We start from the raw sequence: 15,012 nt of genomic DNA, 5'->3' as shown, positions 1-15,012 counted from the left end.
TTTCGTCGTAAGAATAGAAAATTTTGAAAGGTGTGAAACTCATAAATGTTGATATGCAGAGACACTTGGGTGTACTAGTACAAGGAGCACAAAATGTTAGCATGCAGGTACAGCAAGCAATTAGGAAGGCAAATGGCATGTTGGCCTTTATTGCAAGGGAATTGGTGTGCAAGAATAAAGAAGTCTTGCTTTGATGAGACCACACCTGGAATACTCCATGCAATTTTAGCCTCCATATTTAAGAAAGGATATACTTGCATTGGAGGCAGTACAGCAAAGGTTCACTACATTGGTGCGTGGAATGAGAAAATTGTCCTCTGATGGGAGGCTGAGTAAATTGGGTCTATATTCTCTGGAGTTTCGACAATTGAGAGGTGCTCTCATTGAAACATTCAAAATTATGAAGGAACTTGATGGCGTAGATACTGAGATGTTGTTTCCCATGGTTGGGGAATCTAGAACACGGGGGCACAGTTTTTGGTTAAGGGGCTGATCATTTAGGACTGAGATTAGAAATTTCTTCACTCAAAGGGTTGCAAATCTTCAGAATTCTCTACCCCAGAGGGTTGTGGGTGCATCGTCATAGAATATATTTAAGGCTGAGATAGACAAATAAAAGCAAAATACTGCAGATGCTGGAAATCTGAAATAAAAATAAAAAATGCTGATGAGAGGTCACTAACTTGAAACGTTAACTCTGCTTCTCTCTCCACAGATGCTGCCAGACCTGCTGAATATTTCCAGCATTTTTTGTTTTTATTTGAGATAGACAAATGTTTGGTCTCAGGGAATCAGGAGGTATGATGAGTGGGTGGGGTAAGTGTTGAAGGCCAAGATCAGCGATGATCATATTGAATGGCAAAGCAGGTACGCTGGGCCATATGGTCTACTCCTACTTCTATTTACGTTCTTATGCAGAGCTGGTTTATCCCAATACCAAGGTGAAAAGGATTAAATTATTGAGGTCAGGTTGCTTGGACCAGGTTTGTATTCCCTTGAATATAGATTAAAGTGTGATCTAATTGAAGTGGTTATTGAATAATTTAACAGGGTAGATAGAAACAATTTCCTCTGCTTGGAGAGCCCAGAACAAGGAGGTGTAAAATTAAAAGTAGAGCCAGGTCATTCTGGGGTGATGTCAGAAAACACTTTGTTACACTGGGAGTAGTAGAAAGCTGCAATTTACTTCCCCCAAAAAGCTGTTGAGCCCAGATCAATTGAAAATTTCAAAACAGAGATTGATAGATTTTTGTTAGGCAAGGGTATTATTAAGGGCTACAGAACCAAGGTGAGTAGATGGAGTTAAGATACAGATCAGCCATGATCTAATTGAATGGCAAAACAAGCTTCAGGGGCAGAATGGCCTTCTCCTGTTCTATGTTCATATGATACATGCTGGTCAATTTGATGTTTAAAGTCCAGGTACAGATCACCTCTTACAGGCAGCGTCATTATGGCATTGGAGGCCATTCAGCCCATCAAATCCATGCCAGCTGTCTGTAGAGCAATCTATGGTCCCATTCCCCCACTCTATCCCCAGAGCCCCGCAAGTTTATTTCCCTCAAGTACCCATCCAAATTCCTTTTGAAATCATTGATTGTCTCCACTTCCACCACCCTCGCAGGCAGAGTTCCAGGTCATTACCACTCGCTGCATAAAAAAAGTTCTTCCTCATATTCCCCCTGCATCTTTTGCCTAAAACTTCAATCTGTCTCCCCATTCCTTGTACCATCAGCTAATGGCAACGGCTTTTCTTTGCCTAATCTAAACCCTTCATAATCTTGTCCACCTCTATCAAATCTCCCCTCAATCTCCTTTACTCCATGGAGAACAACTCCAGCTTCTCCAACCTAACCTTGTAGCTAAAATCCCTCATCCATCCCTGGAACCATTCTGGTAAATCTCTCTGCACCCTCTCAAGGACCCTCATATCCTTCATAAAGTGTAGTGACCAGAGTTGGACACAATACTCCAGTTGGGTTTAACCAGATCTGTATAAAGGTTCAATGTAACCTCCCTGCTTTTGTACTCAATACCCCAAGAGGCAAGTTAAACCGGAATCCAAGGAGATCGAGAGATCGTGCCAATTAAAAGTGGCATTGATAATGAACTATTTTCTTTAATGAGTGTCAGCTGTAGCTCAGCTGGTACCCCTCTCACATCTGAGTCAGAAGGTTTTGAGTTCCAGCCTCATTCCAGAAACCTGAGCATAATAAGCTAGGCTGGCATTCCAGTGCAGTACAATGGAATTGCTGCACTATCGGAGATGCTGTCTTTCAGATGAGACAGTAAACTGAAGCCTCATCTGCCCTCTCAGGTGGACATAAAAGAACCCATGGCACCATTTTGAAGAGCAGCACGGGAATTCTTCCCAATGTCCTGGCCAATATTTGTCCCTCAATCAACATCACAAAAACAGATGATCTGGTAATGATCACATTGCTGTTAGTGGGAGCTTGTTGTATACAAATGGGCTGCACGTTTCCTACATTACTATAGCAACTACACTTCAAAAGTACTTTATTGGCTGCAAAGAGCTTTGGGACATCCTGAGGTCATGTAAGGTACTACATAAATACAAGTCTTTCTTTCTAATTAAATATATTTAAAGTTAACTGATGTCTTCAACAATCATGGACGGATCAATTAAAATGGCAAAGCATTAGTTTATATTGCTGAGGTTATCAATGATCTTCTTCTTATCTTTGGCCTCCTTGTCTCGGGAGACAATGGGTAAGCGCCTGGAGGTGGTCAGTGGTTTGTGGAGCAGCGCCTGGAGTGGCTATAAAGGCCAATACTAGAGTGACAGACTCTTCCACAGGTGCTGCAGATAAAATTGGTTGTCAGAGCTGTTTCGCAGTTGGCTCTCCCCTTGCGCTTCTGTCTTTTTTCCTGCCAACTGCTAAGTCTCTTCGACTCGCCACACTTTAGCCCCGCCTTTATGGCTGCCCGCCAGCTCTGGCAATCACTGGCAACTGACTCCCATGACTTGTGATCAATGTCACCGGACTTCATGTTGCATTTGCAGACGTCTTTAAAGCGGAGACATGGACGGCCGGTGGGTCTGATACCAGTGGCGAGCTCGCTGTATAATGTGTCCTTGGGGATCCTGCCATCTTCCATGCGGCTCACATGGCCAAGCCATCTCAAGCGCCACTGTCTCAGTAGGGTGTATAAGCTGGGGATGTTGGCCGCCTCGAGGACTTCTGTGTTGGAGATACGGTCCTGCCACCTGATGCCAAGGATTCTCCGGAGGCAGCGAAGACGGAATGAATTGAGACGTCGCTCGTGGCTGACATACGTTGTCCAGGCCTCGCTGCCGTAGAGCAAGGTACTGAGGATGAAGGGTCCGATGAAGGGTCACTGACCCGAAACATTAACTCTGCTTCTCTTTCTACAGATGCTGCCAGACCTGCTGAGTGATTCCAGCATTTCTTGTTTTTATTTCAGATTTCCAGCATCCGCAGTATTTTGCTTTTATTATTAAGGTACTGAGGACACAGGCTTGATACACTCGGACTTTTGTGTTCCGTGTCAGTGCGCCATTTTCCCACACTCTCTTGGCCAGTCTGGACATAGCAGTGGAAGCCTTTCCCATGCGCTTGTTGATTTCTGCATCGAGAGACAGGTTACTGGTGATAGTTGAGCTCTTGAACCACTTCCAGAGCATGGTCACCGATATTGATGGATGGAGTATTTCTGACGTCCTGTCCCATGATGTTCGTTTTCTTGAGGCTGATGGTTAGGCCAAATTCGTTGCAGGCAGCCGCAAACCTGTTAATGTGATTCTGCAGACGCTCTTCAGTGTGAGATGTTAATGCAGCAGCATCAGCAAAGAGCAGTTCCCTGATGAGGACTTTCCGTACTTTGGTCTTCGCTCTTAGACGGGCAAGGTTGAACAACCTGCCACCTGATCTTGCGTGGAGGAAAATTCCTTCTTCTGAAGACTTGAACGCATGTGAGAGCAGCAGGGAGAAGACAATCCCAAACAGTGTAGGTGTGAGAACACAGCCCTGTTTCACGCCACTTTTATCAATGATAAAACATACAAATGTATAGAGATTGTTTTATTTATGGACATTAACATGCTGTATATATACATATACATGGGTCTCATATGTACATCACACAATGCATAATTTATACATAGCAGATTACAAAGAATAATCAATAAAAAAAGACCATTTGTCTGGAACTTATTTCAATTGCTATGCTCAGAGCAGGAGAGTTCAGGCGAAACATAAAAGAAACAACCTGGGGACCCCTTTATTAATCACACTATACAACCCAGCATTAAAATTGGATTTCAGAACATGTGCCGCTTTCTATTAATGATTTTTAAACATTTTACAATAAGCTTGTTAACAGACAGACACATATCATGTACACATTGAAACACAATGATAAACACCTTGCAGTGTGTATATGATGTGCAACATCATTACATTCATGACTCACTATTAAATTCAAATATGTAGAGAAAGTGTTCTTAACCAGCAGTCCAGGGTAATTGCTGCTTAATTAGGAGAGGTTTAAAAAAAAGTTGACACTTAACTTGCAGACCAAAGAACGAAGGTTATTTTCCTGTGTTTGAGAAGTAAACAATTTTCAGCATATAATTTTCCCTGAAATATTCTGAGAAAATACAATACTGCATGTGTGTATTACAGCTCACAATAATAACAAAATACAGACATTTATAAACTATTCAGAGGAAACACTGGAAGGTTAAGTTTGTCAGTTTGACATTGCATTACAATCTCTCAACAACTGCTTTATACAGTCAAGCCCCTTCATTTCACACTTATGCAGACTATCGAATTGGCAGTACTCATGACTGGTTTATCTTGAGGTCAGAGTTCCACTAACTATAATGCAGCTTCTTATTGGAACTTGTGAGAAAGCTTTTGGTAACAAAATATTTATACGAACGATTTAACTGCAGTGTTCGATAGTTACAAATGAAGAGGTTAATGTGGACCCAGTTTCTGTACTACTAAGCACGTATTCACCTAAATCACCTACCAGCCTTTTACAGTTGTCCCTGAGTTATAGCAATATAAATCTTCTAGTCATGTTACAAAGGAAATAGTGAAGATATTGGCTATTTTTCTGAATGCTGGGCTGCTTTATCATCTTTTTACTACCAAGTCGCAAGCCTCATGGTCCCTGTGCCATTTAATACGCAGCAAAGAGTAATAAGAGCAGTCTGGCATGTCATAAATCATTCAGAAATATGAAACCTGAAAATATGATCAATTTAGTGCTCTCGTATATGCAAGTAGAAGCATTCTTTAAAAATGCCCAAGATGAATCAGCTTAAGCTGTCAATAGTGTACTACAATATAATAGGTTGAAATTAGCAGCTTTCATGGTTACTGTTTCTACAATATGTGAATAAATTGTCACTGATGTATTTGTATTAGTATTTTAGTTGTCTTTTTCCATTTATCACTGAAAACTAAAAACATTTTGATCTGATTTTATCCTTGCAACCAGTATTCTTCCAGCATTATGAAATTTATGATTCCATAAACTTCAATTTTCCAACTGAGTCTGAAGTAATAAAATCTGTAGCCACAAATGTGCATCAAAGAACCAACAATCGTTCACAGGTGATGTCAATGACTTGGTTACATATTTTTACGTCAAAAAGGGAAATCAAGAAACAAAGTATCCTTGCTGTGGATCAGCTACGGTGTGCAAGTACACATACAACCTTTTGTTTTTCACATTTATAGAAGCAAGTACCACCTTAGTTCTAGGAATGGGTGGTGAACAGTGGGATGGAGTTTAATCAGTTGAAAATATTTCCTTTTGCATACGTTTTTAACCTTATGTAATGTTTAGAAAACAGGGCACCCATACAGCATTTAAGAGTATAATATAGTATCAGTAGTAACAGGAATTGAGCGCTTTGAGTTCATATCACTTTTTTTGAACAGCTTACTGCTTTTCCTGGTCACCTTCTACCCTGCAGCAGTTTGAACAAATCCCTTGTATTTTGCTGCAGGATGAAAGCTTCAACAAGAAGCTGCCATATGTCTCCAAACCAGAGATACTTTCCTTTTAACGAGCATAACTAAGGAATATTTAACTGAAAACTCTAATTTATGTTTCAAACAAAGAATTAAAGCTACAAGTTTTTTTTAAAGTTGCTATTAAGAGCTAGTTTGGCAGTTCTGAGCTCCCAATGGAGATGTGTAGAGAACGCAGGTTGGAGAATTGGGATGCAATATTGTAGGTTAACTGCAACATGTGTTCACATCGAATGTGGGTTCCTGCTGTGAGCACAGAGCCTGCTTCATATTTTGGTTTTACTTCCTACATTTATGTTTCCACTTGCTGCAACTGCCAATTGATTGACTCTACTTTTATGTGACTCGACCAGGAATAATGTTGCAGCCCTGGAAGAGGCCATTTGGTCCATTGCGCCTGTGTCAACATTGTGAAAAATAGTAATCTACTTAGTTTAGAGGAATAGAACTTTCTCCATACCCTTTTATATGTTTTAATTATTTATTTGCTTGCCTTTAGATAAGCTACTATAGATTCAGTTTCTACCACTGTTTCTATTATAGTATTCCATATTCTCAATACCTCCTGCACAAAACAAACCTCTTAAAACAGTCACTGTGCTCTATAAATGAGTATCAAACTTATGCACTTAGGTATAAAACCATCAGTGGAAATATTTTTTTTAATTTACCAAAACCTCTCCTAATTTTGAACACAATCAGATTTCTTCTTAACCTTCTTTGTTCTAATGAAAGAGCCCCAGTTTCTACAGTATGTTTTCAGAACTTAAACCACTTTTACGCCACACAAGTGCCAAGCAATGGCAATCTCCAACGAGAGAGAATCTAACTATCTCCCCCCTGACATTCAACAGCATTACCATTGCTGAGTCCCCCACTATCAATATCCTGGTGGTTACCAATGACCAGAAGCTCAACTGGAGCAGCCTCAAGAGCAGGTCAGAGCTGAGAATTCTGCAGCGAGTAAGCCACCTCCTGACTCCCCAAAGCCTGTCAACCATCTCCAAGGCACAAGTCAGGAGTGTGATGGAATACTCTCCACTTGCCTGGATGAGTGCAGCTCCAACAAGACTCAGGAAGCTCAACACGATTCAGGTCAAAGCAGCCCGCTTGATCGGTACCCTAGCCACTACCGACGCACAATGGCAGCAGTGTGTACCATATACAAGATGCACTGCAGCAATGCACCACAACTCCTTTGACAGCAACTTCCAAACCCTTGACCTCTTCCACCCAGAAGGACAAGGGCAGCAAACTCATGGGAACACCACCATTTGCAAGCCACATACCATTCTGACTTGGAAATATATCATCATTTCTTCACTGTCGCTGGATCAAAATCATGGAATTCCCTCCCTAATAGCACTGTAGGTGTACCTGCATCAGACAGACTGCAGCAGTTCAAGAAGGAAGCTCACCAGCACCTTCTCAAGGGCAATTAAGGATGGGCAACAAATGCTGGCCTTTCTAGTGATGCCCACATCCCATGAAATGAATAAAATAAAAATCTTAGTGAATCTCTTCTGCATCCTCTCATGATCTTGCATCTTTGATGGAGAAGGGTGAATAATTTAACAGAACCAATAATTTTGCCATTGCCGTAAATCGAAAAAAAAATTCTCCTAAGGTGAACAATGTGCCGTGTGGTTAAATAATGTAGTCTGAAATGACAGATGCAATATAATATTATAAGAACCATAATCAAAACTAGGGAACCTCATTATCCGGCAGAAAACTCAATTTGTTTTCATTTAACAGCAGTCATTAAACACACTTTGAGAACAGCAAATCCTTGACATACCATCACTACAAAGTGCACACAAGCCTCTGGCTAACAGAAGACAAAATAAACAAAGAACTAGTGGCGATGTGAAGCTAAATTTGTGTTTTTAAAGCAGAAGGAAGGAAAATCTGAGGGGTAACAGTTTCAGCACAGTTAAATTACTGGGAGCTGGATATTTGAAACTATTTGAGAAGTCAGAGTCCTTGGACCTTAAAGGAATGTCTGAAAGTATTACTTTAGGGTTTGAATTTCTTTCAGACAGCAAATTCCTTTAATAGCTTAGCTGCCAGTAGTACATTTCTACTCACTAATAATAAAACCAACCAGAATATAAACCAAGACCAATGTCAAGAAGAACAAAATGACAACTAAATACTAGAATCCCAAAACATTTAGTTGTAAACATTCATTACCAGCATTCTGATAGCGACTGGAACATTGACCAACAAAACTTATAAACTCACTGGCTATTAGTATTAAATTTAAGCCCCGTTTCTTATTCCATTCTTCTCTCAGTCCAGTATGTATGGTTCAATAAAGCCTCAGTGCAACAACTATCATGGCTCTTAGCACAAAGATTATTTTTCATTGTCTGGGAAACATTTTCCATTTAAAATCTGGTCCATCCACCTTGGTCAGCCTCATCTGTGATCACTGAAGAAGGGACTCAATTCCAGCTTCAGGTTTTGTAGATCGTTTCCTGATTATGAAAAAAAGAAATGGATCACAATGATTTTTTTAGTCATCTACCTTCAGTTTAACCTTTTCCTAAATGAGTACTAAAATATTGACAAAAATGACAGTACTCATCCAGTCCGACTCCTGAATCGGATATTAGAGTTAATAGAGTCAGAGTTATACAGCACAGAAACAGGCCCTTCTGCCCAACGCGTCTGCACCAACCATCAAGCACCCATTAAATCTAATCGCATTTTCCTGCACTTGACTAATAAAAGCAAGTATTCCATATGCCTTCCTAACCACCTTATCTACCTGTGCTGCTGCCTTCAGTGATCTATGGACAAGCACCCCTAGGTCCCTCTGACCCTCTGTACTCCCTAGGGTCCTACCATCCATTGTATATTCCCTTGCCTTGTTAGTCCTCCCAAGGTGCATCACCTCACACTTCTCAGGATTAAATTCCATCTGCCACTGCTACGCCCATCTTACCAGCCCAACGATATTGTCCTGTAATCTAAGGCTTTCCTCCTCACTATTGACGACACCACCAATTTTCGTGTCGTCTGCGAACTTACTGATCACACCTCCTATATTCATGTCTAAAATCATTAATGTACACTACAAACAGTAAGGGTCCCATAACCGATCCCTGCGGTACCCCACTGGTCACAGAATTCCATTTGTAAAAACAACCCTTGACCATTACCCTCTGTCTCCTAAGCCAATTTTGGATCCAATTTGCCAAATTGCCCTGGATCCCATGGGCTCTTACCTTCTTAGCCAATCTCCCATGTAGGACCTTATCGAAAGCCTTACTGAAGTCCATGTAGACTACATCAACTGCTTTACCTTCATCTACACATCTAGTCACCTCCTCGAAAAATTCAATCAAATTTATTAGACACGATCTCCCCCTGACAAAGCCATGCTGACTATTAAGCCCTGCCTCTCCAAGTGGAGCTTAATCCTGTCTCTCAAATTTTTTTCCAATAATTTCCCTAATACCGATGTTAGATTTACCAGCCTATAATTACCTGGTTTATCCCTGGTACCCTTCTTGAATAATGGTACCATACTCGCTGTCCTCCAGTCCTCTGGTAGCTCTCCTGTGGCCAGAGAGGATTTGAAAATTTGTGTCAGAGCCCCTGCTATCTCCTCCCTTGCTTCACATAGCAGCCTGGGAGACATCTCATCTGGGCCTGGGGATTTATCCATCATTAAGCCTGCTAATACAGCTAATACTTCCTCCTTTTCAATGCTAATTTGTTCAAGTATATCACAATCCCCCTCCCTGATCACTACACCTATATCGTCCTTCTCCATAGTGAGTGCAGATGAAAAGTAATCATCCAAAACCTCACCTATGTCCTCCGGCTCCACACACAGATTGCCTCTTTGATCCCTAATGGGCCCCACTCTTTCCCTGGTTATTCTCTTGCCCTGAATATACTTATAAAACGCCTTGGGATTTTCCTTTATCTTGCCTGCCAGTGTTTTTTCATGCCCCCTCATTGCTCTCCTAATTACTTTTTTAAGTACCCCCTACAGTTTCTATACTCCTCCAGGGCCTCTGCTGTTTTCAGCGCTCTGAATTTGCCATAAGCCTCCTTTTTTTTTTTCTTTATCCAATCCTTTATATCCCTTGACATCCAGGGTTCCCTGGACTTGTTGGTCCTACTCTTCACCTTTACAGGAACATGTTGGACCTGAACCTCATTATTGGGCTGTCTCTTTCCACTCCGCTCAGCATAATCCTGCAAGGCAATCCCCTAACTAGTAGGGTAGTCTTAGCTTGAAAAGCAGCAGGATTTAACTCCAGCAGTTATACACACATTCAAGTCTTTTGCCAGCCTGGATCCATTTTTGCAATGTATCTTTATGAAGGGATTGAGATTTCTCAATAAACATGGTGGTGGGTTTTTGTAGCCATTCAATTTATTTATAGCATGTAAATAGCATGCAGAATAATAGCTTTCTCCCTCATACCTCTGTAGAGGAAAATGTTTCTGAAAAACATGGGAGTTCCTGCAACTGCAGCTTCATTGACCCATAATTACACTTACAGTAAAAATTACTGCACTTTGACCCATTCAATATTGAAAGGCTTCCAACTTTTAGAACACATCAAATATCAGATATGCAGTACAATCTGAATCATCCATATTCATAGCATTCTTGAATTTATAACATGCATGCAATAAACGTGGAGATAGTCAAGTGTTATATTGGCCAGAATTTTACGCCACCCCATCGAGCCGGTTTGTGCCAGGGAGATGGTGTAAAATTGAGCGTGAGGCTCCGGGAGGCCTTCCCGATCCGCTCCCACCTCTGCCCCACTTTACGAAGGGGTAGGGGCGAGAAGCGGTCCGCCCGCCCCAGGCCAATCAAGGCCCTTAAGTGGCCTGCCTCCAAGGGGATTTTACCCATGGCAAGCAGGCACCTTGGAGCTTGGAAAGGCCGCCCAGTGAGAGTTGTCGGCCTCTCCGCAACCCGGGGGGCCTGACAATCGGGCCCCCGCTTCCCCAACCACCCCAAGGACCCAAGACGCACCCCCCCTTCCCCCCGCAAACGACCACCCTTGCCTCACCGGGCCCCGACCGATTACCCCAGCGAGGCAACCCAAACTCACCTGCAGTCCTGGCTCCATGTCCTCGGCTGGGCTGCAGTCCCAGCAGTGACTGCTGCTCCCGCTGGCTCTGCTGGGACTAAGAGCTGCCTACCCAATGATTGGCCGGCAGCTCAGTGAGGTGGGACATCCTCCCTCAAGTGGGTGGAAATCCCACCTCAGAACAATTAAAGCCCGGGGACCCGTAAAATGCAGGGCGGATCCCCAGGCTAGGTGGGCTCCTGTCTACCCGGTGTAAAATCCAGCCCATTAACTTTCATGCAGCACACTATTAAAAAAATCTGCATCATTGAAACAAAGAACGAACTTGCATTTATATGGTGCCTTTCTCAATCTTAGGATGTCCCAAAGTGCTTTAGAGAGAATTAAGTACTTCTGAAGTGTAGTCACTGTTGTAGAGAGAATTTTACAAATAAAAAAAAATTAAAACATTTGAAAAGGGGAGATTAAGCATTTCATTCCTGTTCTCCTTTCTTGGGTGCTTCCTAGCCAATTTCCCATTCAAAAGTTGCCAAAATGATGGTCTCCAATTTTGTCCTGGAGTGGGGAGGAAGTTGTGAACACATTATCTCTGCACTACATCTTTTAACAGTGTAATAGGAAAGATCAAAACTCAGCAAGCGTTTGAAGCCAGGTTCTAACGCTCTGTGAATTTGCATGTTGGGATCCAATACACTGCACAACTACACCCAGTATCACATAAATATACTTTCCTATGTAACTGTATACAATATACATCAGGGTTGTCCAACCTTTTCAAAGAACAAAGATAATTACAGCACAGGAACAGGCCCTTCGGCCCTCCAAGCCTGCGCCGATCCAGATCCTCTCTCTAAACATGTCGCCTATTTTCTAAGGTTCTGTATCTCTTTTCTTCTTGCCCATTCATGTATCTGTCTAGATACATCTTAAAAGAATCCATCGTGCCCGCATCTACCACCTCCGCTGGCAATGCGTTCCAGGTGCCCACCACCCTCTGCGTAAAGAACTTTCCACGCATATCCCCCCCTAAACTTTTCCCCTTTCACTTTGAACTCGTGTCCTCTAGTAATTGAAACCCCCACTCTGGGAAAAAGCCTCTTGCTATCCACCCTGTCTATACCTCTCATGATTTTGTACACCTCAATCAGGTCCCCCCTCAACCTCCGTCTTTCTAATGAAAATAATCCTAATCTGCTCAACCTCTCTTCATAGCTAGCGCCCTCCATACCAGGCAACATCCTTGTGAACCTCCTCTGCACCCTCTCCAAAGCATCCACATCCTTTTGATAATGTGGCGACCAGAACTGTACGCAGTATTCCAAATGTGGCCGAACCAAAGTCCTATACAACTGTAACATGACCTGCCAACTTTTGTACTCAATGCCCCGTCCGATGAAGGAAAGCATGCCGTATGCCTTCTTGACCACTCTATTTACCTGCGTTGCCACCTTCAGGGAACAGTGGACCTGAACACCCAAATCTCTCTGGACATCAATTTTCCCCAGGCCTTTTCCATTTACTGTATAGTTCACTCTTGAATTGGATCTTCCAAAATGCATCACCTCGCATTTGCCCTGATTGAACTCCATCTGCCATTTCTCTGCCCAACTCTCCAATCTATCTATATTCTGCTGTATTCTCTGACAGTCCCCTTCACTATCTGCTACTCCACCAATCTTAGTGTCGTCTGCAAATTTGCTAATCAGTCCACCTATACTTTCCTCCAAATCATTAATGTATATCACAAACAACAGTGGTCCCAGCACGGATCCCTGTGGAACACCACTGGTCACACGTCTCCATTTTGAGAAACTCCCTTCTACTGCTACTCTCTGTCTCCTGTTGCCCAGCCAGTTCTTTATCCATCGAGCTAGTACACCTTGGACCCCAAGCGCCTTCACTTTCTCCATCAGCCTGCCATGGGGAACCTTATCAAACGCCTTACTGAAGTCCATGTATATGACATCGACAACCCTTCCCTCATCAATCAACTTTGTCACTTCCTCAAAGAATTCTATTAAGTTGGTAAGACATGACCTTCCCTGCACAAAACCATGTTGCCTATCACTGATGAGCCCATTTTCTTCCAAATGGGAATAGATCCTATCCCTCAGTATCTTCTCCAGCAGCTTCCCTACCACTGACGTCAGGCTCACCGGTCTATAATTACCTGGATTATCCCTGCTACCCTTCTTAAACAAGGGGACAACATTAGCAATTCTCCAGTCCTCCGGGACCTCACCCGTGTTTAAGGATGCTGCAAAGATATCTGTTAAGGCCCCAGCTATTTCCTCTCTCGCTTCCCTCAGTAACCTGGGATAGATCCCATCCGGACCTGGGGACTTGTCCACCTTAATGCCCTTTAGAATACCCAACACTTCCTCCCTCCTTATGCCGACTTGACCTAGAGTAATCGAACATCTGTTCCTAACCTCAACATCCGTCATGTCCCTCTCCTCGGTGAATACCGATGCAAAGTACTCGTTTAGAATCTCACCCATTTTCTCTGAGTCCAAGCATAACATTCCTCCTTTGTCCTTTAGTGGGCCAATCCTTTCTCTAGTTACCCTCTTTCTCCTTATATATGAATAAATATATTTCATGTGGAACTGACTTGCGATTTTTTTTAAAAAGCCGGTGTGAAAGATGACGACAATGGGAAATTTCTCACCTCTGAAACACATCCGCGGGCCGGACAGAAACCTCTAACGGGCAGATCTTGGCCCACAGGCCGTATGTTGGACAACCCTGACAAATATATTGTTAAATTGATAAGTTGATATGCTCGAACAGGTTGAGGTTAAGAGGGAGGATGTGCTGGAAATTTTGAATGATATGAGGACAGATAAGTCCCCGGGGCCAGACGTGATATACCCAAGGATATTACGGGAAGCGAGGGAAGAGATTGCTGCGCCTTTGGCGATGATCTTTGCGGCTTCACTGTCCACTGGAGTAGTACCGGATGATCGGAGGGTGGCAAATGTTGTTCCCTTGTTCAAGAAAGGGAATAGGGATAACCCTGGGAATTATAGACCAGTCAGTCTTACGTCAGTAGTGGGCAAATTATTGGAGAGGATTCTGAGAGACAGGATTTATGATTATTTGGAAAAGCATAGTTTGATTAGAGACAGTCAGCATGGCTTTGTAAGGGGCAGATCATGCCTCACCAGCTTTATTGAATTCTTTGAAGATGTGACAAAACACATTGATGAAGGAAGAGCAGTGGATGTGGTGTATATGGATTTTAGCAAGGCGTTTGATAAGGTTCCCCATGGTAGGCTCATTCAGAAAGTAAGGAGGCATGGGATTCAGGGAAAGTTGGCTGTCTGGATACAAAATTGGCTGGCCCATAGAAGTCAGAGGGTGGTAGTAGCTGGAAAGTATTCAGCATGGAGCTCGGTGACCAGTGGTGTTCCACAAGGATCTGTTCTGGGACCTCTGCTCTTGGTGATTTTTATAAATGACTTGGATGAGGAAGTGGAAGGCTGGGTTAGTAAGTTTGCCAATGACACAAAGGTTGCTGGAGTTGTGGATAGTGTGGAAGGCTATTGCAGGTTGCAACAGGACATTGACAGGATGCAGAGCTGGGCTGAGAAGTGGCAGATGGAGTTCAACCTGGAAAAGTGTGAAGTGATTCATTTTGGAAGGTCAAATTTGAATGCGGAATACAGGCTTAAAGACAGGATTCTTGGTAGTGTGGAGGAACAGAGGGATCTTGGGGTCCATGTCCATAGATCGCTCAAAGTTGCCACCCAAGTTGATAGGGTTGTTAAGAAGGCGTATGGTGTGTTGGCTTTCATTAACAGGGGGATTGAGTTTAAGAGCCGCGAGGTTATGCTGCAGCTCTATAAGGCCCTGGTTCAACCACATTTGGAATATTGTGTTCAGTTCTGGTCGCCTCA

General features: G+C 42.8%; 1 protein-coding gene across 3 annotated transcripts in view; it reads right to left on the bottom strand.

The window, feature by feature from the left end:
* Nucleotides 1–4,070: 4,070 nt before the first annotated feature.
* Nucleotides 4,071–15,012, bottom strand: part of kif3a (kinesin family member 3A) — a 97,310-nt gene continuing 86,368 nt past the window's right edge. The window contains exons 17-18 of one of the 3 annotated variants that reach the window (XM_068043935.1): nt 11,440–11,517; nt 4,071–8,521 (exon numbers count right to left, since the gene is read on the bottom strand). In XM_068043935.1, the coding sequence (XP_067900036.1) occupies nt 11,484–11,517 (34 nt within the window). In that variant the 3' untranslated portion in view covers nt 4,071–8,521; nt 11,440–11,483. Of the gene's footprint in view, nt 8,522–9,536; nt 9,609–11,439; nt 11,518–15,012 lie in introns of all 3 variants that reach the window. The other 2 variants (XM_068043933.1, XM_068043934.1) reach the window with 2 other exon arrangements.

Source organism: Heterodontus francisci, chromosome 12 (genome assembly GCF_036365525.1).
Source record: "Heterodontus francisci isolate sHetFra1 chromosome 12, sHetFra1.hap1, whole genome shotgun sequence".
In the NCBI taxonomy this organism is placed as follows: domain Eukaryota; kingdom Metazoa; phylum Chordata; class Chondrichthyes; order Heterodontiformes; family Heterodontidae; genus Heterodontus; species Heterodontus francisci.
This window is presented reverse-complemented; position numbering and strand designations above follow the sequence as displayed.